Source organism: Corvus hawaiiensis, chromosome 24, assembly GCF_020740725.1.
Source record: "Corvus hawaiiensis isolate bCorHaw1 chromosome 24, bCorHaw1.pri.cur, whole genome shotgun sequence".
Taxonomy (NCBI): Eukaryota; Metazoa; Chordata; class Aves; order Passeriformes; family Corvidae; genus Corvus; species Corvus hawaiiensis.
Window position 1 is genome coordinate 9,806,847 of NC_063236.1, and position 27,321 is coordinate 9,834,167.

Genomic DNA, 27,321 nt, shown 5'->3' on the forward strand with positions numbered 1-27,321 from the left:
GGGACACGCAGCGCCAGGTCCGGCCACCCCCATCCGTGCCCTGCCAAGCCCCCTGTGCCCCGGGGAGCTGTGACAGCAGCGCCCCAGGCACCGCTGTGCTCCGAGCTGCAGCTTCTCTCAAGATTTTGGCCGCGATATTTTCGCTTTTCCCACAACCGCAGGAGCCTCAGCTGGGGGAGACAATCCCAGCCCCGGGAGCCCGGCTGGCCCTGCAGAGGGGCCAAGGGGCTTTCCCCGGCTGCCCGCTCTGGTGCGGTGCCCCAAAGCCGGGGCAAAGCGGGTGGGACGCGGCTGCGCTCCCGCAGGAGACGCTGGGGAAAAGCACCGGCTGTGCTTCGTGCTGCGGGACCCCCGGGGGGATGCACGGACCCCCCCGGGCCACCCCAGCCCCGCGGGGGTGCCTGTCCAGCGGGGCGAGGCCCCACGGGAGCGGGGATTCCCGGGGAGGGGCTGTTGCGGGGACATTCCCAGGGCGCGGAGCGGGGAACCCCGCGGCGAGGAGCGTCTCCACCGGGAAACCTCGCTCGGGGGGTGCGAGTGCGAAGCGTCCCGACCCTCGGGGGGGTCTCCACGGGAGGGGCGCCCCGCGGGGCCGGTCCCGGTGCCACCCCCGCCGTGTCTCCTCCCTCCCGGCCGCTCCAAGGCGCCTGCGCTGCCCCGCGCCCGCGGCTCCGAGACCATGGCATCGCCGGCCGTGGGGCCGTGCCCCCGCCCGCTGCCGCCTCCGGTGCCCGGCTCCATGCGCCGGCGGCCGCCGGGCCCCGCCGCGTCCCCCGCGCCCGCGGGCGGCCGCTCCCCGGGGAGCCCCGGCGGGGCCAGGGCTGCGCGGCGGCTGCGGCGGCGCGGGGGAGCCCCGCGGCTGCTGCCCGACGTGCGGAGCATCTTCGCGGCGCCGCGGGAGTCCCCCGAGCGCGGCCGCGGCCACCGCTTCGCCCCGCGGCTGCCGCGCCGCGGATGGTGCGACCTGTGCGGGGAGGCGGTGCGGGAGCGCGCCCTGCGCTGCGACTGTGAGTGCTGTCCGCGCCTTTCCGCGTCCTGCTGAGCCCTGCCGAGCCCTGCCGAGCCCTGCCTGCCCCTCGCTGTCCCGCAGCCCTGCCCTGCCCGCACCCCCATCCCTCACCCTGCCCGGCCTCTGCACCCCCCCCCCCCCCGCACCCTCTCCCTCTCTTTCGCCCCAGCTCTGCACCCCTCAGGGTCCCGCTTTGGTGCCGCGGGGACCTGCCGGGTCCCCCCGCTCCCCCTGGGGGGGTCCCGGGGGGCTGCGCATCGGGAGGGACTGGACCAGGGTCTCCGGGTGCGGGCGGTGGGCGCGGGTGCGGTGCTGCCGGGCGGGTTTGAGAAATAAAGCTTTTCCAGGAAAGAGGAGATGATCGACTCATGGGCGGAGTTGGCATCAGCAGCTCGCGGTGAGCAGGAAGGGTTCGTGTTTGTAAAGCTTTACAGTGAGGGGTAAAGTCCTCCAGAATTTGTAAATTTGCCTGAAGCTCTGCCCAAACTCGCGGGAGGAGGGAGCTGTGCCAGGGAGATGCACGAAGACGCGTGTTCCTCGTGTCGGATCCGTGCTCTGCTAGAGCTGTTCGTGCTCTGCAGGAGAGATTCCTCTTTCCCCCGTGTGGGAAGGGGCCCAACGAGGTGACTCTGCTGGGGCTGTGCAGCGACCCCCGCGCCGTGTCCCCGTCCCGGGGTGCTGCTCCTGCTCCCCGGGGAGGTGTGGCCCGTGGTTGTTGCAGGAGGGGCAACGAGGGGGTTTGAGCAAACCCATGTCACTGATAACTTGGGGATTTGAGCCCTGCTGGCTGTGAAACTGCTCCTGTCCCGCTCAGTCCCTCAGGCTGGGGGGAAACTCTTTCGGGATGCAGCTGCTGGGGCTTGAGGGACTTGAAAATTTGCTGGTCGGGGTCAGCTGAGCCTCTCGATTTTCAGCAGGAGGTGTTAATGCTGATGCCATTCCCCGCAGGTTTGTGCCCACAGGATCACCTGTACCTGTGAGGGTGCCCTCAGTGTGGGTGTGGAGGGCAGGGAATTGGTGCCGGTGGTAATTTGGGACTGAGCCGCGTCCCACCGCGGGCTCTGGGCCGGCTGCGGGACGCGTCGCTGCTCATTTTTGGGGCTGTTTGGGAGGGTTATGCCAGGCACGTGCAGCAGCACCAGCCTCACCGGGGCAATTAGTGCCTGGCTCAGCCAGTTCTGGTTCTTACGCTTGGCTTTCCTTAGATTACGAATCAATTAAATGTTTCTGGTGGGGATTTGCGTGGCGCGGGGCGAGCTGAGCTCTCGGCCGTGCCTCCCGGTGCCGTTTGGGATGAAGGGCGACCGGGAGAGACAGCCGCACCATATGGCCCTGCTGCCTCGCATTAGGGCTTTAGCGCTGACTGCTGTTAATTAAATGTAACCCAGCCGCCACCACAACGTGACACGGGGACACGCCGGGGCTGGGAAGTCGCGGCGCAGGGCGTTGGTGGAGCGAGGGGGATGTAAATCTGATTTCTGGGGTGCTTTCTGCCTGCCGTTCCTGATTAATTCCCTCAAACCCTGCTGAGAGCCGGATGATTTCCCGGGGCTGGGGAGCTGCAGGGAATGTGTGAATGAGCGTGCTTAAAGAAATAGCGAGTTTAGGAGAAATAAGGGTTATCTGAGGGGGAAAAAAACTTTCTCGAGGCTCTTTCGCCAGCCCCTGGAAACTGGGGTCAGGTGTGAGGTGAGGTCCTGGCTTGTGTGCTTTGAAATCCTGACTTAAAATACAAATTCACAGAATTTTGTGGCGTTGCGAAACGCCGTCAAAGCTGTTTTGAGGGACTTCTCCTCTGGTAGGATGTTTTCCATACTTATACTGAAACAGATTTTAAATAACTCTATTTCCCTTTTCATTTCAGAGAATTATGCAGACTGTGGGAGTAGTTCTGCCTCAGAAACTCCCCAGACAACCGGGATGGGCGGGAGGGACTCTCATATCTGCATTCCCTGTCATCCCAATAGTGATTCCCATTAACAATGCCCGAGAGCTGCAGACGGGGTGTGCTCTCCCCCACTCGGTGAATGTTTCTTTTTCTTTCTGATTGCAGAGTTGCCGCTTGTTTGCTCTTGACTTGCAGCCTGAGGATACTCAGGTTTTTGTTTGTACAGTTCTGGCCTATTTTTATTTACGTCAGATCTGGCTGTATTTAGTAAAATGGGGAAGTGGCATTTATTTATTTATTTGTTATAGTTATTTACTCTTCAGTCTGGAGAAAAGGAGGCTCAGGGGGGACCTTCTCTGGTTTTAACCCAAGCCCTGCCCGGGGGTGCTGCACCTGGGGCTGATGCAGATGTTGCCTGAGACATGGGAGCCTTTTCCCCCTGCTTTTATTCGGAGTGTTCCAGGTTCTGTGCGGGACAGACATCCAGCATCCTGCTCCCCGCGGTGTCAGCGTGAAAGGATGGGGAGGTGGCAGCTCGGGGGCAAATCCGACTGGCTTTCCCTGAAAATCCTTGTTTCCAGCCTTGGAGGGAAGGCACTTGGGCAGGAGTAGCTGTGCCATTTTATGCTGTGCCTTGAATATCTTCTATTTAATGCGTGTGGCTTTGTGCTGCTGGCACCTCTCAGAGCTGAGTCAGTAGTAAAGTCAATAATCTCCGTGTCGGGGTGTAAATTGCTGGGGGACAGCTTTTCCTGCCAGCTTTTCCTGGCAGGGGAGGAGAAGGGGGCAGGACGGGCAGGCTGCAGAGGCACATCTCTGCTGCGGGGTGTTTGGTGAGCTCTGGTGGGGCGGGTGCCGTGTTGGGTGTCCTGGTGACTAACGCAGCTTCAAAGCCCTCTGCGTGTTTTATTGGCTTTGGGACAGCACAGAAACCAGGCTGGGCTGGGAGCTGGGGCAGCTTCCTGGTGGGAAGGGTTGGGTGGACACCGGGTGGGAACGGCTCGAGTGCTTCCCTGGCTCCCGGTGTCTCTGATAACCAAAATTCAAATATTTTGCTTATTAAAAAACACATATTAAAATAACACACTGTTGGCTGAAGGGCTTCTTTGCAGGAAAGTCACTCCAGCTCGCCGTGCTTCCCTGTGGGCAGGGCTGTGTGGGGGGCAGCCCTCGAGGGAAACTTCAGAGCGTGTCCAGCACCTCTGCAGACGCAGTCACACCTGAAGCCAGCTTTTGATCTGCAGATCTTACCACACAGATCCAGCCCAGTAAAGCACCTCAGCATCCAAACGCGTTTTGTGCCTCTGGTCTGGAGCCGCCCTTATCTCCCAGAGCAGCTCGTTCCGTGTTCAGGCTCTGCGCTGAATCAGCCCCTGTTTCCTTCGGGAGGGAGTTGGTAAAACACCGTTTCTCTTTCTAATTTGTAGAGCAAACTTCAGTTCTAAGGTTACTGGTTCTCCAGTAGCCGTTTGCTTAAGATAACGAGTTCTTTAACGAGTTCTTTCCCGAGCCCGGCCTCACCCGGACGGGGCTCTGCTCACACCACTGGTGCCCTTTGGGACACGGTGCTTTTGGTGTCTCTCTTTCCACGCCGTCCTCCCACACTCAGCCGTGCCTCCAGTCTCGCCGCTGTAAATAATAATCGCTGACAGCTCGCAGGACCCACAGCACTGTGCATTTCTGTTCCGTTTAGCTGATCCAGGCAGATTCCTGAGGCTTTTCCTGCTGCCGGGTGACTCGGGCAGGTGGGGATGGTGCTGCTGGGGTTGGGTGAGGACGGGGTGGGGTCCGGGGGTGCCTCCCGCCCACCGCGGCTGCCCCAGGCAGGGCGGGCTCCTCCCCGGGAGGAGATGGAGCTGTGGGGAGGGACGGGGACCTGCCCAGAGCCGTGGGACAGGCTCGTGGGGTGGCTCAGGTCTTCCAGGGTCATGTTTCCTGCTGCATTCCAGTGCAGTGCCTTGGGAAGGGTTTATGGAGAGAGACGCCAGCCGAGGCTCCAGCTCTTACCTTGCAGGTTGGTTTTTGGGCTTCTCCCTCTGCTTCATCCCGGTGAAGCTCAGTGGAGTTTGCTGGTCGGGGTGTGGGAAGGAGGGATGTGCCCAGGGGCTCTCTGGGTGACTGAGACAGCCCCCTGTGATAACTCACTGCTTTTGCTGCTCGGGGTGGTTTTTGGACTGGTTAAATTCCACCTTTGTTACTCCCTGTGTTGTGCAGGGTGCTGGAAACTGTGAGAGGGGTCCTGAGCAGAGAGGTCACGGGGGAGTGGGTCCAAAGTGGCAGATTTCAGGGGCGTTGTTGAACTGATGCTTGTGTCCCAGCCCATCAGCTGACAGCTGGTACAGCTGTCACTGATACACCGTGGAATGGTTTGGGTTGGAAGGGACCTCAGTGCTCATCCCATCCCACCCCTGCCATGGGCAGAGACACCTTCCACTGTCCCAGGCTGCTCCAAGCCCCGTCCAGCCTGGCCTTGGACACTTCCAGGGATCCATGGGCAGCCACAGCTTCTCTGGACAATCAGTGCCAGGGCCTCACCTCCCCCACAGAGAGGAATTTCCTCCCAATATCCCATTTAAATCTCTCCTCTTTTGGTTTAAAACCATCCCTCTTGTCCTATCACTAAAAAGTCACTCTCTGTCTTTTTTAGAATGCCCTGATTTTCACAGATGCTGTGAAAGGCTCCACAAGCCTCTCTTAACTATGTGCAGAGTTTAATCAATATTATAGATATAGTTAATCTCAGTGTCCTCCTTGAACCTCTGATTAGACACTGGGGACTATTTATCCCTCAAACTTTAAAAGACTGCAGGGAAAAGCAGCAAAGAGAGAAGAGAGGATGCCGGGAAGAGACCTCCCAGCGCACGGCCGGGTCCTGCGCTTTCTCTCTCTAATCTCTTCCGTTGGGTTATTTTATCTTATCAAGCAAAAAGCCCCAGAAATAGAAAGTTTTCCATGGCTTACAGGAGATGCACGAGCTCTGAGCTGCGCTCCCTGCTCAGAAAAATAAATAAATAACCCCGTCAGATGGCAGCAGGTTGTAAATGGACAATGTCAGGGCTTTATCTCCGTGGGGGAAAAGGCCTCTCGTGGGAGCAGACACAACTTGCTCCGGTGCCTGCTGTATCCCAGAGCATTTGGGGTTGGAACGTGCCTGGAGAGCTCCTGGCCTCCTCTCCTGAGGATGACGGACGGGAAGGAGGGAGCAGCCACTTGCTTCGGGCTTGTAACAAAGAGAATCCGTAAAATCTTCAGGCATTTCCCCAAATCCAAGCCCTGGTCTGCGGGACTGCGCCTGCCGAGGAGGCCCAGCAGGGAGGTGTTGCTGGTTAGAGGTAGGTGGTGGTGGGATTTGGGGTTTTTGGCTGGGTTTGCAGGTTTTCTGCTGCTCTTTGGGGTGCAGGGTTTGCCTTGGTGTTGCTGAGCACGGCCTGGCCACAGGGATCCTGCCTGGTGGGTATGGGGTGGGCACAGGGCTGGCACCACACCTGTGGCACCAGGTGGCTTCAGCTTCTCCTCTGGCTCTTCTGCAGCCCTGCTCGGGCAGGGGCACAGGCTCTCAGTGCTGCCCCACTTGCCAGTCCAAAGGAAAATCTGATTTTTGTTAAATCGTGGCTCCAGAGCATCTGCCAGCAGCTGGGTTTGTGCTCCAGATGCTGCAGTGGCGCAGGGACCTCGCAGAGGGGTGGCTGTCACCGAGGGGGCCTTGCCTGCTCTGGACAAACAGAAACAGGCCCCTGGGGCTTGCCAGTGTTTGCAAACAAATGAACCCAAACCATCTGGTTTAGACCTAAAACTGCTGAGACGAGACCGCACTGATGGAGCTGCAGGGCTGGGGCTGGATCAGCGCCCTGGGGCTGTCAGAACCTGCTTTGCAGGAGGCCTGAGACCCTTCCCTGGGTGCTGGCGGTGGTGCCACAGGTCCTGCCCTGTCCCCTCAGAGCCTCCCGCTGTCCTGGTGCCACAGGGCCACATCCTGCTGCCACCCCTGAGGTCAGCCCGGTGACGTCGGGCGCACGAGGAGCGCCTCAAGCAGCGCAGCTTGCAAAGCCCAGCCTCAGGTGCAGCCTGCACTTCGAGGTGTGTGAGCCCCGAAGGGTCCCAGAGTTTCAGTGGAGGAAGTCTCCGTTCTGCCACCTTGGCCCCGCTCTCAGACACCTGTGGGGCCTCCCTTCTCCTTTTGTGCCCGTTTCCACTCGGTCACGTCGAGCTGGAAGGTGCCCCATGGGGTCTGTGGTATCCTGGGGGTGGGGGTGGGCAGAGGACTGGAGAATCTCTTCCCTGGGAGGGTGGGGAGGCCCTGCCCCATCCCTGGAAGTGTCCAAGGCCAGGTTGGAGCAGCCTGGGATAGCAGAAGGTGTCCCTGCCCGTGGCTTTAAGGTCCTTTCCAACCCGAACCATTCAGTGGCTGTGTTTAGGAATTGAGATGGGCATTTATACGGGACTGGGTTACTCCATCCCACTTTATCTGTGGAGAAAGGGGAATTCCCTTCAGCCACCAAAGCTTTTCACAGTACCGTGATCTTTCTGTTTTTGAGGAAACTCCATTTCCAAATGTTCCATTGTTTGACTGGAATGGAAATTATCTTAGAGCCTAAGTGGAGGCATCCTGCTCCTCTTGGCAAACCGGTCACGTGGCTGCTTCCTAAAGCTGTGCAGGGTTTCTAAAATTAGTGTTCCCCACCGGATCCTGACTGATTAGGTCTGTTAATAGGTGGCTGTGACTAAGGAGGTGTCACACTTTAATCCCACAAAGAAATGCCACAATGGGCCTGATCCGGGGGAATTGCCCAGGAATTGGCATTGCTGTGGTCCAAATGATGTGTGTCAGACCTTTGGCTGCCACTGCCCCACGTGCTGGAGCTGCCCAAATCTGAAAATCTGGGCCCACACGGGCAGAAGGGACGAGGTGGTGGCAGGTGCTCAGGTGAACTCACAGCTGGAGCTTTCTCCAGCTGGCACCTCCAGCAAAGACTTGGCCAATGGCCCCTGTTAAAAGGCAGTTCCAGCTGCTCGAAAGGTCACGCATTAAATTACTGTAACTGCAGCTTATCTCTAATTAAAAAAAAAAAGAAGCCAAGTCTCCCTGCTTTTCCCCCAGGCTTACTTGAGACAAGTGACTTGGAACAGGAGAATGACAGACAGCTCACGCCAGATGAATGCTAAATGATAAATGATTTCCCTGTTTCCTCTGGAGATTGATATTTCCCCCCTCAGGCACCAGCTCCCAGCAGTGGTTCCGCTCCTCTCACTCATTCTCAGGCACTGAAGAATTCACCAGAGCTGAGCAGAAATCAGTTTCCAGAGCAAACATGGGATATTCCTTTGCTTTCCTGCAAGCCCCAGATAGTCAAAACCAATGACCCAAAAGCTAAAGAAATAAAAGGAAAAGGGGCAAAAAGGAAAAAGAAAGAAGGAGTGTATTTAAAATACAAATTCAGTGGCTCTTAGCAAGGTCACGGGGCTGGTGCAGGGACAGGCACTCACATCCCTCTCTGGAGTGACCTCTCTTGCCTTGATTTTAGGATGTGATTTTTTTTTTCCAGGTTGGTGACCGCTCTGGAATTTTGGGCAGTGTAAAAAGTAAATTTAAGGTTGTTTGTGCGGCAGTTAAAAATTAAAAGGCTCAGGTGGGCCATTAAAGCGGGAGGAGGTTGTTCACTGCAGTCAGGAGGGTTTGGGGGAGTCGGGCCTTTGAGGGAAGGGGCTGTGGGAGTGATGGCCATGAATATGGGATAACTGGAGCTGGCTGTGCCAAATGTGCCCCTCTGCAGCTGGGGGTGAGGAGGACCCTGTGCCTGAAGGGGTTAAAGCTGGGCTGTGCAGAGTCATCTGTGCATGAACGGGTTAATGTCTGACACTGGGTCAGCATCCAAAGAAAACAGCCACAGAAATGCCTTGCTTCACCTGGGGACAGGAGGTCACAGCCTCTGCTGGGGCTGGGATGTGTCCCTGCCCTCTCCAGGGGTGGATTTGGGGCTGCTGGTGGTCGATCCACACCTCTGTCACCGGAGCTGGCCCTTGAAATTTTCATTTTTAAGCCCTGGCACAGAGCAGCTGTGGCTGCCCCATCCCTGGAAGGGTCCAAGGCCAGGTTGGACGGGGCTTGGAGCAGCCTGGGACAGTGCAAGGTGGGGGAGGTGGAATTGGATGATCTTTAAGGTCCTTTCCAACCCAAACCCTTCTATGCTATTTAATGACCTTAAATCTTTTGACCTCTGCCCAGTACAAAGATGTTTCTGATGGTGAGAGGTGAAGGATCCTTTCCCTGTGCACCAGCCAAGCTTTTGCTACAGGTGGCACCTCCCAGGAGTGGAGCTGGCCAGGGGTACCCCGAGGTTTGGTGGGATTTGAGCATTTTCCATGTCAGTGTGCCAGCGGCTCGGGGAGAGGCAGCAGGATGCGTGGCAGGAATGCGGCTTGTGCTGCTCCATCGCATCCAGGATTCCCTGGGGAGAGGGTGTGCGAGCAATTTTTGCTCTGGATGAGGTGTTGAGGTATCTCCTCACCTGCAGGAGTGTGCCTGAACGGGGCCATGTGTGTGAACAGCGACATGTGCCTGGCTCCAGCTCTGGCCGTGCTGGAATCCCTCTGCCTGCAATCCAGTCCCTTCCCGTGGGTCCCCCACTGCCCCCAACCCCATCCTGCAGCTCTGGGGTGCCTCACTCTGCCCTTTCTGTCCCTGCAGACTGCAGGTACACGTGTCACCAGGAGTGCCGCAGCCTCATCCAGCTGGATTGTCGCCGGCCGGGCCAGTGGCAGAGCCAGCTGTCCCCAGAGAGCACCCTCCTGCCACCCTGCAGCCAGGTATGCCGGGGAGGGGGCTCGGGGGGGCACAGCCCCGCGGTGACCGGCGGATTCGCCTCCAGAGCGCGGATTTCCTGCTCCCAAAGGGTTTTCCAGCAGGGAGGGCTTGTCAGGGCTCGGTCTGGGAGTGTCACTGAGGTGTCACCTGCAGGCCGTGAGCGCCGTGCCCACTGCCTGGGTGGGATGGAGGTTGGGAATGTGGGCATCCCCCTCCCTCCCTGGGAAGGGGTGTGTGGAGCTCTGGGGTGTTTGAAGCGCTGCTGTCACCTGGAGCAGAGCGGGGACATCAAGCCCCACGTGCCAGTGCCTGCAGAGGAGGATCAATATTGGCGTTAGCCAGCGCCTGCAGTCAGCAGCACAGGTGCATTTCCTGCATCGTGCAGGGCGAGAGCGCCGATTTCTCCAGGAAATCTGGAGTTCTGGCTGACAGCCTTGTTTTGAGAGTTTCAGTGGTTCCGGGGGCATGGAGACTCTTCAATCTGTGTTAGGGATGTAATCCCAGGGTTACTCCGGAAGGCTCAGCTTTGCCTTAATCCCCCCGGGGTCCTGCAGTGTCTGGGACTCCAGCGTGGGTGGGACAGGCTGCGGGGCCAGGGAGGCTCTCACTGTGCCAGATGAGATGGGAGATGCTTAGTGCTGCCAGCTCAAGGCATTGCTGAGGGAGCTGCCTGGAGTGGGATTGGCGGGGATGGAGCCTTTCCAGGCTCTGTGTGCTTTTTTGAAACGTTTGGAACAGCTCCCCGGGGAAGTGGTGGAGTCACCATCACTCAAAGTGTTCAAAAAATGAGTGGATGCGACACTTCATGGTATGGCTTAGTGGGTGTGGTGGGATGCAGTCAAAGGTCTTTTCCAGCCTTGATGATTCTGTGATTCTGTGTTCTGACCCTCATTATAACCCCGTGTTTATGTCCCTCTTTGTGGAAGACCTGGAGATGGGAACATTTTGCACTTTTCCAGAGGCAAATGTGGGGTTTCAGTTGGGTGTGTGGGGCTTGGTTGTCATCCAGCCTTTGCTGTACAAGCTCTGGCCTTGCTGGGCAGCTGCTGCTGCTCTGAATGAAATGGTCAGGAAGGATCTGAAGTGGGACGGGGTTGATGGTTCTAAGCTACGCATTACAAAGGGGCTCAGAGCGGTTTCTCCACTCCAGGTATTTGTGTAAGGGAGTGAACCTAAATTCGTGTGTGGTTACAACTCCTTTGAGTGTCACTGGGCTTCCCCCAGCAATGCTGGGCTCTTGGAAAAATGAGAAGGGCTCGCTTCATCTTCAGGGTGATCACCCCAGCCAGGGTTATTGATGGGCCTAATAACAAACAGGGACCCTGTGCTTTGTGGCCATCCATCACCCTGACACGGCCCTGGTGTCATCCTGGGGAGGGGGAGGCCCCTTGTGCCAAGGAAACAAAAGTGTCTCTCCAATTCCAGCAGCAGACAGAAACCCTCAAGCACATCCCAAAGCCCTGGCTGGGGATTGCACCTCAGAATCCTCAGCGCAGCAAAGCCCTGGCAGGGGTCCCGTGGCCTGTGCTGGGGATGTGGGGGCTGATTTGGGGGTTAATGAGGGTAAATCACTGCAGCAAAGCTCCATTATTCTTCATGGATAATCAGGGAAAAATCATTGCCAGGTTTGCTTGATCTGAGCACACAGCCACGTTCCTGGAGTGTTTCTGTTGGTCAGGCAGGTTTTGCTGCTGGAAAGGAGGAGAATGGAGGGAAAATAATGTCAGTATTCCAGTAGGAGGCTAGCAGGATGCCTGAATATGCTGGCAGGAGGGGAAGAGGCCTGAAAACACATGAAAAAATTAATAGCTGGCATAGATGGAAGTCATTAAATTGTATTATCAAAATAAAGCAAAGTGGAAGCACCACTGAAATACCTATTTGAATATCACCTATTTCAGTGCTGTTACCATGTAACAGCAGGCACTGATAATTTGGGCTTTGATCCGGGTAAGTATTTGGGAGTGTGTTGCATTTGGGTCCCAGAGCAGCCACCCAGGGTGACATCCAGACTCTACCGAAGCTGCCAAAAGCCTCCACTGCTCTCGGCAGCTCCAGGAGTTGGGTCCCTGGATTTGGCAGGGCTGGCTGTGTGCCTCCCACCTGTGAGCTGCTGCAGGTCACCGGGGTCACTGGAGTTTTGGGGGGCTGATGTGCAGGTAACCATTAAGTGCAGCTGCTGCTGAACAGTGGGGTAAAAGTTATTGGGTTTATTTGTCTTTGTTGGTTTTTTTTATGGAGCTGATGTGCCAAGCAGCTGGACTGCAAGGAATAAATGAGGGATTCTTGGAGAATTCCATGGGGCGTCCAGGGGTCGCACACTGGTTCCCCTGGGAAAAACTTGGGCTGAGGCTTCATAAAAGACCCCAGTGCTGATGCTCCCAACCCGCACTTTCTGCTGGTGTTGCACATGCTCAATTTAAGCCTCTTTCTCCTCTAAATTTATCGCTGTGGAGCCAAGGGGGCTGTGCTGCTGCAGGAACGCGCTGCTGCCATAAGAACGTGGCTTATTTATTCCCTCTGTAAATAAAGCCACTTGGATTCTTGCCTTCCTCTTTCTGAGATGCAGATGTTGCCAGTCTTCCCATCTACATCCCGGTTTGTATTCATAGGATGCTGCTGTGGTGGGCACGGAGCTCTCAAAGCCTCGTAGCAATACAGATGGGAGGGTTTGGAGCAGCATCTGCAACCTGTCAAGAGGGGAAGAGGTTTTAGTGCTGGATGGTGGCTTGTGGGAAGGTCTTGGAGCCCTGTGGGAGCAGCTGGAGGAGCAAGTTGAGATGGGATATTGGGAAGGAATTCCTCCCTCTGAGGGAGGTGAAGCCCTGGCACAGGGTGCCCAGAGCAGCTGTGGCCGCCCCTGGATCCCTGGCAGTGTCCAAGGCCAGGTTGGACAGGGCTTGGAGCAGCCTGGGATAGGGGAAGGTGTCCCTGCCTGTGGGATCCTGTGGGGATCAGAGCCCTGCCCCTGCCCAGCCCCACAAATCCCGGTGATCTTCTCCAAGCAGGAGGGTCACAGCTGCTGTAAAAGCAGGGCCCAGGAACTGAGCAGCTTTTTCCTGGGCTGCCGCTGAAGCTGCCTCAATCTGGGTGCTGAAATTGCTCCTGCTGCTCTGACATCAGATGCAGGGCAGAGAGGCACCCACTTGTGGTGGCCAGGGCGTCCTGGCACCCCGAGGAGGGTCTGAGCTGTGTCCTCACCTGCCTCCCCCCTTCTTGATTCCCTCAGAAAGTGATGCCACAGCAGCTCCCGAGGATGCTCTAACAGGGACTAAACAGCCCCCAGCCCTCCGTGGCACCTCGTTTTGGGTCCCCAAGGTGGTGCCAGGGGTCCCCAGGGGCCAGAGCCAAGCCCAGCACCTCGGCTGCGAGCTGGGTGAGAAATTTTGCAAGAGGAAGTGGCCGGGGCTGCGGGGCGAGGGCAGGAAGGGGAGGCGATGCTGCTGCGCCGGCACCCCCGGGAGCGGCGAGCGGAGCGGGAGCGAACTGGGAGCGAACTGGGAGCTCTGCCCCTTCCATGCTGCCCCAGCGCCGCTGCGCAGGGAGGCGGGAGCAGGAGGCGAGGGAAGGGAAGGGTTACCCGGCACGGCTGCCTGTTAAGGAGGAATAGCTCGGCAGGATGAGCAGAAGGAGCTGCTGCAGATAAGCGGCGAGCCGGGGATGTGAGCGCGGGGCTCGCCGGAGCCGCAGCGGGGACCCCGATGGTCGCCGGCCCCCCGAGCCCCCCGGCTCGCCCGCAGCCCCTCGCCTCTGCCCGGCTCCCATGACCATCGGCAGCAGCATGAGCAGCGGCTACTGCAGCTTGGATGAAGACCTCGAGGATTGCTTTTTCACGGCCAAAACCTCGTTCTTCCGCAGCGCGCAGAGCAAGGTCCCCGCCAAGGTAACGCAACTCGCGCGCAGGGCTGGCGGATGCCGGGGCTCCCGCACGTTCGGCTGCGGGTGCTGCCAAAAATGAGCTTGTGCGGGAGCCAGGGCAGAGCTGCCGGCGGGGAGGGGGCTCTGCCCTCTCCTCTGCGGGGTCTGCACCGCTGCGGGTTTTCCTCAGCCCTTGCCACGCCGGGTTTCCCCGTTCCCCGGGGATTCACGCCGGAGGAGCCGGCTCTCAGTGCGTTTTTTCAGCATGAGGTGAAATCCTTTAGCAGCCTTTAGCCAGCTGTCAGCCACGGGTCAGGCTCCCCGGCGGGGACCTGTGGTTTGGCCTTGCAGAATCTGCACCATGAGTGAAAATTGCACCTGTGGGGTGGATGGGAAAGTTCAGGGCAGAATTAATCTGTGAACTGATTAACGCGATGATGAGCGTGGTCCTTTTTGGGGAGCCTGGGGCTGTGTGTGCCTGCCTTGGAGAAGGACGGAGGTTTGGCTGGGCAGTGTTTCACCCAGCATGAGATTTGTGTCTCAGCAACATTGCCAAGGCTGCTTCACAGTTTTTAAATGTCTATTTAAAAAAAAAAAATAATAAAATAAAAATCGCTCTCATGAACTTTGGAGCCCCAACCAGAGCTGAGCATAAAAGGAGAAGGCGCTGCTGCAGAAGTGGGAGTTTCACACGGGAACGAGAGCCCTGCAGCACCCAGAGATCAAACCTGGCCCGGGGAGCAGCTTTTTCACTGAAAATCCTCCCGTAAACCACCAGCACCGACGTGCTCCTGCTCAGCCTCTGCTGTGTTTGCACCTGAGGCTGCAGAGCCGCAATCCTCAGCAGGTGCTTTGGGGTTCAGCTCCCTGCAGCAGGTCCAAGGGCTCCCCTTGGCTATGGGGGGGCTGTTTTGGAGAGAGAGCTTCAGTCAGCTGGGAATTTTATTGAATTTCTCTGAAGAAAATGTTTAAGATGGGATCTTCCCCGCTAGCCAGCAGCTCCCTCTCGTTATGATTAACCGACACGTACTGCTGGTTTTTAAATGTCATTTGATGATTCATTTGTGTAGGAAATGGAGGAGATTGGGGTGCTGGTGCAGCCAGAGCTGCTCTGTTTGAGCCAGGGCACTGCAGATCCTCGGGGACCTCTGGAAATCAGCCTGGTGCTGTCGCTGTTTGGGATTTCTCCCTCACAGGGGGGTCAGGAGCTGCCGCAGCCCCTTTTTCCCCAGCTCCTCACCTGGACGTGACCGGCGTGGGCGGCAGAGCTCAGGCTGCCAGAGAAGATGGAGCCTTTCAGGGGGTTGGTGGTGTGGGGAGGAAATGGTTCCTGTGCATGAAAAACACCCCCCCCTCGCTAAACTGAACCCAACTGGTGTTGTGTAATGGGTCTGTGTGTGGAGGTGGATTCTCACAGAGAAAATGTGCTCAGGCCTTGGTGGAAGAAGGTTTTTGGGGGGTTCATGGCTTGTTTGGGGTTGGTGGTGGTGGTGCAGGTCCTGCAGGAGCAAAGGCAGGGAGGAAGAGGAGGTGGTGGGCACTGAGGAGGTGGTGGACATCTCCCTCGGGTTTTGATCCACTCTCTGTCCTCTCTTTTTACCTTGGCACCTTATTGAAGTGGTAATTATTCAACTGGAACATTTCCATCCCTGCAAGGGCTGTGTGTGACAACAACTCTGTTTTTCACCACCTGCTCCTAGCCATGGGCAGAAAACATCAGCTCAGACCCCCGAGTGAGCTGACCTGGTGGATGTGTTTGGGAACGGTGAGGGTTGTCCATCCTGGGGTGCCCAGGAGTGATTCCTGAGCCCAGGACAGTGGGCAGGGCCTGCTCTGGGCAGGAGGAAGCTCAGTACGGATAACTTAGGGATGCATGTGCTGAAAGACACAGGAAACATCTCTGTGGAGGAAGTTGTGTTGTGGGTGGGTGGGAGGGGACACACAGGCCACTGCACAGCACTTAACAGAGTGGGATTTGATCTGTAGGATTACAGGAACAATTTTTCTGATTGAAACAACTGTATTAGTCTGAAGAGCCTCTTTCTAGGAATGCTGTAATTCCTTTTTATTCTCAGAACCATCAGCAAAATCACTCCTCATTAGCAAAGAGCTGGTTGAGATCTCAGATGTGACCTCGTCCCTGGAGATCCATTTCTTTGCATTTTCGGGCCTCTCCAGCTGAATGGCTTCAGTGGCTTCTGCCTGAAGCCTGATTGCTCAAAACTCTGCAAAATTGCTCTTGGAGTCCTGCATCAGGGCTGATGGGAGAGCTGGCTCAGAGAGGGAAGGGGGAAAGGGAATGTCCAGGGATGGGAAGCACAGGAGGGGCAGAACCCAAACAGGGGCTGGATGAGGGGATCTCCAAGATCCTGTCTGGCCTTGCCCCATAATCCCAGGGCTGGCCGGTGCTCAGGGCAGGTCTGTGGGGTGCAGGGAAGCAGCTGGGGCTGGGGGGGCAATGTGGGCATGGCCAGCCTGGTGCAATGCAGAGGAGCTCCAGCCTGGACACCCCTGAGATGCAGCTCCCTGTGAGGACCTTGTCAGCTCTCACTGCTGAGCTGAGCTGTGGCAGGAAAATCGGTTTCTAAGTGAAATCTCCATGGCAATCAAAACACTGAGGTATTTCTTCACTTGCTCTAACCTCTCTGAGATGCAGCAGCCGTCCCTCTTCCCTGCTCTGGAGAGGCACAGCTCTCCTGTCTTCTGCCTTTTCCTCTGAGCCCCAAAGGAAACCACACCATCTCATCTGAATTTCTCAAAGGGAGGGAACTGTTGGGGGTATTTAAGGTTTTTTGGGGATCTCTTGTGTGATTCTCGCCTTGCCTGTCTGTGCTGGAGCAGTGGATCCTTTCCCAATATAGTGCTGTGAACCCTGGCAGTGGGTGTTGAAGGGGAAGTGTTGGGGAAGTGCAGGGATGGAGAGCTCTGTGAGAGCAGAGATGTCCCAGCTCTGGTGACAGCCCTGTCCCCAGTGTCCCTGAGCTGCTACCACTCCCTGCTGCAGCAGGATTTACAGATCTGAGCTGTTGGTTCTCGTGTTCCTGAATCCAATTTGAAGCACTCACATTTCCTCCCAGTCCTTTGTGCCGGACTGTGTTTGTGGTCCCAGGCGATGCCGCTCTGAACTGCGGCTCCACAGCCAGGGACACTCGGATGTGCTTCTCCAGGCTTTGTTTTCTGGTGCTTTAAGACAAATCTTTCCTTAATAAGCGGGAAAAATGAGGATTGATGCCCCAGGCCATAAAATCCCTTCAGAGGAGATCTCTGAAGTGCTCCTGCAGTCTGAACAAGGAGCCAAAGGGAGAGCTTGGGCCGCGGGTTTGGGAATGCGAGTTGTCACAGCCTGGCTGATGGAAATGGTGATGGAGCTGTGCCCGAGCACACCAGGGAGGACTTGGCCGCTCCTGCCTCGAGATAAGACTGCCAAGAATGTGGTGATGCTGGGCCAGATCCGTCCCCCCTGCTCTGCTCTTCAGATTCATTAAGGAAATAGCTGGTGAGGAAAGCTGGCTGGGAGCGAGGGACAGGGACGGTGTCCCTGGGGCTGCAGGGAGGTGGCCCTGGCTCCAAGGAGTGGCCACACTCAGACCTTCTGCCTCTGCTGCTTTTCCGTGTCTGCTTTGAACCACAGTTCCTGAGCTGCTGCTCTTCCAGCCTGTGAGCTGAGCATCCAGGCTGTGACCACACACCAGCTCCTGTGGTGGGACAGCTCCTGGGTCCCACCTGGAGCTGTTATTCCCCAAACAGGGGCCCAGCGTGGTGCAGAGCTGCTGCCTTGGGTGCTTTTAAAAGGTTTTTAAGTTGGGGCTTGACTTGAGAAGGTGAGAGGCTGTAGGGACGGTGCTCTTTGAATGTGGGGTGTGTTTCTCCTGGCATCCTTGCAAACTGATAAATGGAAATATCTGTCACTTAGAACTCTTTTGAGAGCTGTCACCACCATCTCGATGGCCCCTGGGTTGTCCATAAAAGCCTGGCAGGAGTTTACAGCTCATTAGCTGAGTGCTGGCTTGCACAGAGGGGGCCGGGGGGGCGGTGAACTCTGCCCAGCCCCGGGCCATGGGCTTTGTGTGCCACGGTCCTGCCCCTTCCCAGAGCTCATCCCGGGCAGCCTTTGTCCCGTGGAGCATTAGCCCAAGTGCCAGCTGAGGCTCCAGCCACTCCTTACAATCGGTATTTCTTACAGCTGAGCAATAATGTGGGTTGTGGAGGCAGGGGCAGGGCACGGGCGGGTCCTGCGCTGCTCTGGATGTCCCAAATCACCGTGTCCAGACTCTGTCCTGGCTGCCCGTGGGTCCCTGCGCCACTGCGGCCACCACTGCCCGCGAGCTGTTTTATGGCAGTGCCACAGGGCTGGCAAAGCCCTCAGCTGCCCAGTCTGAGCGGTTCCAGCGCGCTGCCAGCATGTTTAACCACGGCCATGCGATGCTGTGCAGCAGGTTTTCCATGGAGCAGGCGTGGAGCCCTCCTGGCAGCTCCAGGCTTCCTGTGGTTTTCCTGCCGGTGGCCCAGGAGGGTGGCACGGTGGCCCAGGAGGGTGGCACGGGGCAATGTGCCGGTTCCTCTGCTGCCACACTGATGTCGTGTTCCGGGGCCACGAGGCCAGGTGATGGCCAAGGATGGCTGAGCTGGCTCTTCCCTGTTTTCCATGCGGGAAAGCTGCAGGCCCAGCAGTGCCCGCGAGGGTGTAGGTGCAGATCAGAGATGTGGTTTTGTTCACAGCTCGTCTCATCCTGTCCCGGTACAACAGGAAATGTGGCAACGGTTTATGGTTAAAGCTTCTGTTTTTCTCCCTTTAGCCAGAATTGCAGATTCTGCACCAGAAACTTTGCACAACTGGAGGTTGGGGTTGATTTGTGAGGAGCAAGAAGTGGCTGATCTGATCAGGCACTGGGGGGAAGCAGCACTTCTCTTCCCAGGCCGTGGCTGCTCCTCCGGGGGCTCCTGCACCACGGGGCTGGTGCTGCTGGGCTGGTTTGGGTCTGGAAGACAGAAAACCAGAATATTTAGGTGTACAGGCTTGGGATGGGTGGGTGGTCCTTGCTTGGGGGGCTCGTGGTGCAGCCAGGCCTGAGCATCACTTGAATGGCGAGAAGAGCTGAAGGGCTGAGCCCTTGGATCCCCAGTGCCCTTATGGGCTCCCCCAGCCCTAAATAGCTCATGCAGCTGGGGTGGCCCCACTCTGGATCCTCTGGCACAGCTGGCTGGAGTTTGCCTTAATTTTTCTCCCATGACCTTATTGTGTGTCCCCAGGTTTCATCCAGACACTGTCCTGTCACCGAGCCCGTGGTGGGATGGACGCAGGCAAAGAGATTATGAAAACTTTCTTTCCCTGCAGCGGGAGGGTGTGGGAGGAAGGCTGGCAGGGGGCTGAGCAGGCTGCAGGTACCCCTGACCTGCCCGCTGTGAGGAAGGGAGGATGCCGCAGCCGGGCAGCGCTGCGGTGACATCGGTGACATCGTGTGACAGCGGTGACGTGCTCCTGAGCCAGGCCCCTCCTGCTGCGAGTGGTTTGGGTTTCTTGGAACCCGAAGCCATCCTCGTCTGCCGTGTGCCTGCTGCGAGGCGCTGGGGCACCGCTCCAGGCTCCTGCGGCCCTGCTGCGCCGTGTTCCTCCATGGAAACCGAGCCGCTCCACGGCTCTTAATTGCTGGCATGAGCTGTGGCCCTGGGCTGGGAACATCGCAGGAGGGAGGGACCTGCCCTGCTGGGGACAAGCAAACTGCAGGGACAGGGACAGGGGCAGGCAGAGCTGCCGTGTTTGCTTTTGCCATGCGTATCTGCGTGGCTGGGTGGATGGATGTGTGGATGCTGTCTCTGCTGGGCTGTGTTTGTGCCATGGGTGATGTGTGGTGCCCTCAGCTCTGCAGCTCCAACTCTCTGCTTGCAGGAGGGGACGGTCCTGGGGGTCCCCTGCCCTCCCTCACTTGTGGTTGGTGAGGGTCAGCCCAGCTGTGGCTGTGTCAGTGCAGTGACATGGGTGATGTGAGGAAGTGCAGGGTTTCTGAGAGTTCATCTTCTGTTTACTTATAGGGAAGGGTTTTTTTGTTTGTTTTTCCTTTTTTTTCTTTTCCTTCGTGCTACTTTCAAAATCTCAGCCCTCGGCATGATTTCTAAAGATGATTTTTAAAGACTCCCCTGCCACGCACGGCCTTGGCCTGTGTGTGGCCAAGGCTTGGTGCAGTGGATAGATTGAGGTGCAGCGTGAGCCAAAGGGCTCTGACAGATTGGGGAGTTCTGATAAATGGATATTTATGTGCAATTCTCAAATAACCCAGGAAAGCTTTGCTTTTATTGTCATAGAATGCTTTGGGTTGGAAGGGACCTTGGAGATCATCCAGTGCCACCCCTGCCATGGGCAGGGACACCTTCCACTGTCCCAGGCTGCTCCAACCTGGCCTTGAACATTTCCGTGGATGGGGCAGCCACAGCTTCTTTGGGCACCCTGTGCCAGGGCCTCCCCACCCTCACAGGGAAGGATTTCTGACCAGTATTCCATCTAAATCTCCTCTGGTTTTGTTTAAGCCATCACCCCCTTCCTGTCACTCCAGGCCCTGGTCTAAAGCCCCTCTCCCTCTCTTGGAGCCCCAAGGAAGGCAGTGACCAAGGAGGCTGAAGCTGTCCCCTGGGTGCCTGCTCCACGTGGGTGTCTCGAGCTGTCTGCTGCTCTGGGGCAGAAATTGTGAAATCGTGAACTGTCACTGGGGAATCACTGCCGTGAGTCCCAGCACTGCAGCTGCCTTGCCAGATTGCAGCCAGGGTTTCAGTTTGTCCTCTGCTTGATTCTCCTCCTGAAAGAAATACCATGGGTAGCCTTGGGCAGTATTGGCTGATTTACAGCTTGCTGTGTCCTTGCTGTGTGTGCTCTGGGGCTGTCTGGGAATGGACAAGCTTTGCTCCCCAAGCTGCCTTTTTTCCCTTTTTTTCCCTTCTCAGAGGTTACAGTTTTCATTCTGAGCCTTCCCAGCCTTGATGGCATATCCCTTCACGCTTTCTGCTCCCTGCTAATGCCAACTTCTGAGCAAGCCCACATAAAATCTGAGAGCGCTGCACACAGTTCCAGGCAGAGCTGGCAAAATGCGTTCCCAGGCTGTCTCCAGGGAAGGTGGTGAGTTATGGGAAGGCAGCAGAGCTCTGAGCTGGGGGATCCAGCCCGCTGAGCATTGCCCAGACACACAGAGGCTTGTTTGCTGCAGATCCAGCAGATAGAGCAGGCAGTGCTGTGGAGACCTGCCCTCCTGGCTGGAGGGGAGCCAGGGGAGGTTTAGATTGGATCGTAGGGAAAAATTCTTCATGAAAGAGTGGTCAAGCATTGGAACAGGCTGCCCAGGGAAACGGTGGAATCACCATCCCTGGAATTGTTCAAAAGGCCCGTGGATGTGACCCTTGGGGACGTGGTTTAGTGGTGCTGTGTTGACAGCTGGACTCAAGCTCAGAGATCTTTTCCGACCTTAATGATTCTGTGGTTGTTCATTAGTGACATTTCCATGGGTGGCCTTCAGGCAGAGCCCACCTACAGGTCAAATCTGCTGGTTTTGGAGGAAATTCCCCCAAAGCTGGGCGAGCAGCAGCCTCTGTCCCCCTGTGGGTGAGCCCACGCAGGCACTGAGCAGTTTTTGACACAGGCTGGGATGCCTGGACTGGCCCTGCAGTGCCTGATTTATTATTAGTCACACAGCCAGCCTGCTGCTCGTGTGCTTTTATTGCTCTGAGCTATAATTTCCCAAGCTTTGGACAAGAGCAGCGAGAGATTTAACTCCAGGTTCTGCCTGGGTGAACCCACTGGAAGCTGCTCGAGTTTTGGGGAGTCAGAGCTGTGAATACTGGAAATAGGATGGGGGTTTATTTCTTGCATTGCCAGAAGTAAATAAATGCTCACAGGTGCAGGTGGCTTTGCTTTCAAAGTGGGTTTTAAGGGCTGGATATGTTGTCCTGGTTTGCACTGGGATGTTAACTGCTCCGTGCCACCAACTGGTGCATTTTGTGTTGCCCTGCACTGCCTGTCACCGGTGTCAGAGGTGGTTTGGGGTTGGGATGTGGCATCCTGCACATTCAGCCTCCTGGCTGCAGGGACCATCCCCGCCTGCGTCATCACTGCTCGGGATCTGCGCAGGATCCGTTCCTGCCTTCCCAAGAAAACGTGGAGCTGAACAGATGGAGCGTTACCCAACACACAAAGCAGCTAAAGCCCGGCTCTTCTGATTCCAGAATGTAACACAAACGGTAGAAGAAGAAAAACCCGAGCCTCCGACCGTCCAGGAGATCAAACAGAAGATTGAGAAGTACAATGCAAAGGTGACCAACTGCCTGTTGATGAAACTGGTACGTACTGGGCTGGTTTTCCCTCACACACAGACACTGCTGCTGGTTTCTGTGGGCTCTGAACGGGGCCAGCCTGTGGGGAAGGTGTCATGGGGTGAGAGGGCTGGTGGCTGTCACGCTGCTTCTCCTCCTGCTTGGCTTTCCAATGTCACTGACACTCCAGGTAACCCTTCCCTGCCTCCATCCCTCCCTCCTGGCACTGATCTCTGGCAACGAGTTGCCACAAAGATTTGCCCCAAATGGATGAGCCCCCGTTGTTGCAGTGGGGATGAGTCACGGTGGAACTGGGGCAGTTCAGCAGCTGTTGGAAGTGGATTTAGAAACCCAAAACCTTTCTAGAGAGAGATGCTCTGCCCTCACCACTGCCAGGCTTCCTGGGTGGAATGTGCAGAACCAGGCTTTTCTCCTGATTCCTGTGTTTTTGCAGAGCTCAGGGTGGGGTAAGAGACCTGTGGTGGGATCAGCTGATCTCCAGTGATGATTTGTCACACGGAGATGTGAGAATCCCTTAAATGGGGAGTAAAACTTAAGGAATAAGGTTGGGAGGTCCTGCTGAACCAGGGGTTTCAAATCCAAATTAAGTGCAACTACAAATTCCATGTAATGGAATTTCCATAACTGCCTTTGTAGCAGGGCTGGCTTGAAATAAAACAAGATCCCACAGATGAGAGGAAGGGATGAGTCACTGCCAAGAGAAAACCAGTAGTGACTGTCCCGGAATTATGGGGTATTTTTGACATGATTAATAAGAAACCCTGGAACTCCCGGAGCGGGGGCAGGTCCTGCTGTCACCCCACGCTGCAGACCAGCCTCTTGTGGTGGAAAAGGGACTGGAAAAGCTCCCTGGAGCCTGATCCCTGTGTGCTTTGCTGCAGAACGACGATGGGACGTACACAGGGTTCATCAAGGTGCACCTGAAGCTGCGCCGCCCCGTGACGGTGCCGGCCGGCATCCGGCCCCAGTCCATCTACGATGCCCTCAAGGAGGTGAACCTGGCTGAGATGACGGACAAGAGGACCTCCTTCTACCTGCCCCTGGATGCCATCAAGCAGCTCCACATCAGCAGCACGACCACGGTGAGCGAGGTGATCCAGGGGCTCCTGAAGAAGTTCATGGTGGTGGATAACCCCCAGAAGTTTGCACTTTTCAAGGAGATGCGGAAAGATGGGCAAGGTGAGTTAGTTCAGGGCCTGGCACCCGCCAGCTCTCCCTGGAGTGGTGAATTTGGCTTCTGTTCGGTGTGCTGTGGGACTCACTGGGGTGTCAGGTGGGCAAAGTCTAAATCCAGGTGATTTAGACCTCCACAGGAGGTGACGCTGCTTAAGTTAGTGGGGAATTATGGTTTCAGAAGGGGCTGAAACCCCCTGAGAGCTTAAAGAGATTGTTATGAATCTGTGCTAGAGACTCAGCCCCCTCCCCTGTGATCCTGAGCATCCTTTCCCATGCTGCAGCTGACCTCCTGAGCTTCCCTCTGCCCCGGCAGCCCCGATCTCACTGTGGCTGTTTGCTGTCCTCTTGCAGTGCTCTTCCAGAAGCTCCCTCTCACCGAGTACCCCCTGTACCTGCGGCTGCTGGCGGGCCCTGACACGGATGTGCTGAGCTTTGTGCTGAAGGAGAACGAAACTGGGGAAGTTGAGGTACCTTGGTGACTCTTTTCCTCGTTTTTCACATGAATGTGGAGCACGTGGCAGGGCTGGGAGATGTGTGGCAGAGGCGGCACAAAAAGGGCTGTTTCCCTCTGATGGGGCTGGGTTGGTCTTTTATTGCTCCTGAATGCTCTGGGTTTTTAAAACAATTCAAACTTGAGCTGTGAAAATGCTGAGGCCAGTTTTGATGGCCACTCTGTAATCTGTTTATGGAACCCAGCAGTGCCACCCCAGGGTTAATCGTCGCTAATTAGATTAGCTGAACACTGTTAGAAGTAATCCACTAATTGAAGTAAAAGCCAGGGACACTCAGGTAATAAATTCACAGCCAGATTTTGGTTGAAATCGTGCTCCCCACCACAATGAAGCAAATGCTGGGAGCTGCTGCATCCTGCAGGATTCTGCTTCCTGTGCTGTGCGGGGGGAGGATTGGGATGGTCCTTCACGCTGTAGCCCCTTACCCCTTCTCCCTCACAACATGAGATCAAAATCCCTGGAGATCAGATACGTTTAGATGTATTTTATTGCTCCTTCTCACAGATTCAGAGGTAAGAACCCACAAACCCCGTCAGGTGTGTGCTCACTTCCCCTGTGTTTCTGCTGGTGTTGCAGTGGGACGCGTTCTCCATCCCAGAGCTGCAGAACTTCCTGATGATCCTGGACAAAGAAGAGAAGGACAAAATCCAGCAAGTGCACAGGAAGTATGAGAGGTTCAAACAGAGACTGCAACAGACCTTGAAAGAAGCCAGAGGCAAACCTGGATAACCTTCAGGAGGCCCTGGGCATCAGACTAAGCTAGAGACTGTTTTTAAATGAAAAGACTTCTCAGGACACCTTAGTCGTCATTCTCCCTCTTCGACCTTCCATGAGGACTGGCTCCCAGCACCCTTAAAATGATCCTACTGCATTTTCTTCTTCTGAAACCTCTTCTCCCAGGACCAGAGCCAGTCCAAGAACGGGAAGCCTGTTTCTGAAACAGCTTCAACAAAGCAAACACAGCTGCTGGTTGGCTTTCCAGCCGTGCCATCCGCTGGAGAGGCTCCGTGGAAGATTCTCGGTGTGACACCCAACAGGACCCATCTGCTGGCTGAAGTTTCAAGCAGGGCAACTCTTGCTGCTCCTGCTCCTCCCAGCGAGTTGCTTGTTCCTGTTTGGAGGTGCTGTGGCTCACAGTGCCCTCGTGGCCCAGTTCTGGTTTCGTAAGGAGAGCACAGGAAGCAGCAGCAGAAGGGGAGGAGGTTGTTGCACCGAACCACGTGGGTGTTGCAGCTGTAACCAGCGCTGGATGGACTTGTTCAGGGCTAAGGCAGCCAGGGAAATGTCAGGTTATGACACCAAGGCAGCTGCAACACCCCAACAGTCTCTTAGTAAATATTATTGCAACTTGGTAATAGTAACTCCCAGGAAAATCATTCATTTTGATTCTATTTGACTTCTAATTTTGAAAAGAGCTGAATTACAGTAAATACCCCTGATGCTAAGTTAGCCAGTGTTCCACCAGTTCTCTACTCTGTAGGAATTGGGACCTAGTTTCCAGAAATTCTGTTTGAAAAGTGTGAAGGTGATGGTTGGGGCGTGGGCTGAGGGCTCAGTGTTGAAGATTTAGCAATACGTGTCTGTCAGAGGAACCCAGGAAAGCTCAAAGCCCCTTCACAAATCAGATTTTCAGCTGTGAATGTGTCTGGCCCTAAGGGAGAGAAGCCCCAACCAGGGCTGGGGTGTGGAGGTGGCACCAGGTAAGGGAATTATTGTCCTTGGATGCTTTCTGCTCACCCCCCCCGTGCTTCCTCCTGCTCCCCCTCCTCGCAGTGCTGTCCCAGCCCTGCTGTCCCTGTCACACCCTCCCTGTGCCCTGTTCTCCTTCCCCATTCTCAACTGGTGCTCTCCTGCACGTCCAGGAAGCTTCCCAGGATTTGCTCTCTCCATGGAGTTAGGAGAGGACAGCAAGTCCCTCTCTGCCTGTCTCAGGGCTCCCACCACGCCGAGCATCCCTCAGGAAAGTGCTCGAGCTGCAGGCTCGGTCCCTGCCCTTGCTCCATGGTGCTGATGCCATGCAGGGATCACTGCCGGGCTGGGAATGCTCCAGGGATCCCGGTGGGGGAGGATGGGCCCCGTGTTTACCCTCAGTGCTTCGTCCCGAGCACGCTGCACACAGCCAGGGCCAGCCCTCCCTCTGTTTACACCACAGCAGAGAACAGGGAACGTCAATGCTGGGTTGGGGTGGGGCAGGGAAAGGGGTTTGTGTGGGCTTGCTGAGCCCCTTTGAGCTCACTGTGGCTGCTGGGATCCCACCTGCACCCAGTGCGAGGGGAGGCGACAGGGTTTTGGGGAACGTGGAGGAGTCTAAAATTTACCTCAGTGCCTTTTTCTTCCCTTAAGTGTGAAAACTTTGCATTTGGACTAAGGAGGAAGCTGTGCAGAGGCCTCCTCCCTCCTGTCCCCCCGTGTCCCCCGCACCGTTGTGGGATGAGGAGGGATGAGGAACTGGTTTGCTTCTTTCTGCAAGGTGACTGCTTGGGATTTTTTTTTCCAGATTTTGACTATGTTTGTTTCTAAACCACATGAGAGTAACTGCATCACTCCGAGCCCTCGGTTTGTGCGAAAGCCACTTTCTGCCAAGCTCAGTTGCAGCTCCTGTTCTGGTCAGCAGTGAGGGTTTGCTCACAGGGCTCTGGTGCAGAAGAGCCTCCAGCTGTACTGTACTCTACACCCAATGACCTTTAACAACTGCTGGCAGCCACAGAGCAGCACTTTCCATGCTCTGGGGCTGTTTGTCCAGCTACAAGCAGACTTAGTACTTCACTAGTCACTTGTGAAGTCATTTAAATACCATTTATCTGGTGCTTTGAGCCTTGACAGCACCGTATAAATACTTCAGTTCCACCGGGGAAGAACGCTGTAAAAACTGCCAGTGGTTCTGAGAGGGAAGAGCCACACGCTTGGTTTGAAATCCCTTTTCTTTCTGGCTAAAAGTTGTGCCGGTTTCCTTTTTTTTCTCTTTTGGTGAGTTTTGGTGAGTGTCCCCTCTCCCCTCCTGGCCCCAGCATGTCTTTGACAGTTTGTAGAAGGCATGGCTTCGTATGCAATCACTGTGGATGCTGCTGAAGACCTCGTGCCCCCAGAGGGCTCTTTCTTTTGGTTTTTTCAAGATGAGGGGCATCTGAAGAGCTGGTGGGTGTTGAAACTCAAATTCTCATGGGTCAGTTGAGCTGTTTTTAGAAGTATTTGCCCCTTCTTTAAGCGCAAAATCCTGTTGGCAGTGCCTTTGGTTAGCAATTGTCTTGCCTAGGTCGTGTGAGTTTCTTTTCCATGGCTACTGTAAAACCTGTAAAATAATGTGTATAGGATGGAATAGTAGAGCTTCTATGGCAAAGTGAAATGCATTTTTGCAATGCTGTAATTTATTTTTACTACTCCCTAGCAATTCTATGGCATTTTTACAAAATGTCTCACTCTCAGCTTTTTCTGAAGGTTCTGGAACTTTGTTCATATGCAGACAGTGTAAGAGACAATGATAATAAAACTGTCAGTAATTAAAGAAATCTCTTAGCCTTCTTTTTCTGGTGCCCTGCTATGGAACTTCCATGGATTAAGTCTAAAGGGAAATACAGGAATCCTGCCTAGAGGTGAATTTAAATTTCCTAACCTACTGTTAAAGAGCTAAAGAACATCCACCCCTGTAAGACCTGACCAAAGTGTTCCATTAATCTTCTAGCTGGGGCTGACAGAGCTGTTACCTGTAATAAATTACAGCTCATGACACACATTAAAACATATTTTTATATGTAAAATTAACATA

At 55.8% G+C, this 27,321-nt stretch overlaps 1 protein-coding gene across 7 annotated transcripts; it reads left to right on the forward strand.

Annotated features, from left to right (window-relative positions):
• Nucleotides 1-739: 739 nt before the first annotated feature.
• RASSF5 (Ras association domain family member 5) lies at nt 740-27,064 on the forward strand. 7 transcript variants are annotated; one of them, XM_048327888.1, is made up of 7 exons: nt 4,753-4,911; nt 6,150-6,229; nt 9,583-9,701; nt 21,763-21,876; nt 22,752-23,049; nt 23,398-23,513; nt 24,135-27,064. In XM_048327888.1, the coding sequence occupies exons 1-7, from the start codon at nt 4,826-4,828 to the stop codon at nt 24,285-24,287; spliced, it is 966 nt and encodes a 321-aa protein (XP_048183845.1). In that variant the 5' UTR covers nt 4,753-4,825; the 3' UTR covers nt 24,288-27,064. The 7 variants fall into 7 exon arrangements, with proteins under 7 accessions (XP_048183847.1, XP_048183850.1, XP_048183845.1 ...); XM_048327890.1 differs by lacking the exons at nt 4,753-4,911; nt 6,150-6,229 and adding an exon at nt 740-1,007; XM_048327893.1 differs by lacking the exons at nt 4,753-4,911; nt 6,150-6,229 and adding an exon at nt 1,696-1,957.
• The last annotated feature ends 257 nt before the right edge of the window (nt 27,065-27,321 follow it).

Coding starts and splice junctions, on each gene's coding strand:
- RASSF5 (XM_048327889.1), top strand. CDS start 9,258: ATGTCAGTGTGCCAGCGGCTCGGGGAGAGGCAGCAGGATGCGTGGCAG. Junction 21,877..22,751: donor ACTGCCTGTTGATGAAACTG/GTACGTACTGGG, acceptor GCTTTGCTGCAG/AACGACGATGGGACGTACAC. Junction 23,050..23,397: donor GATGCGGAAAGATGGGCAAG/GTGAGTTAGTTC, acceptor GTCCTCTTGCAG/TGCTCTTCCAGAAGCTCCCT.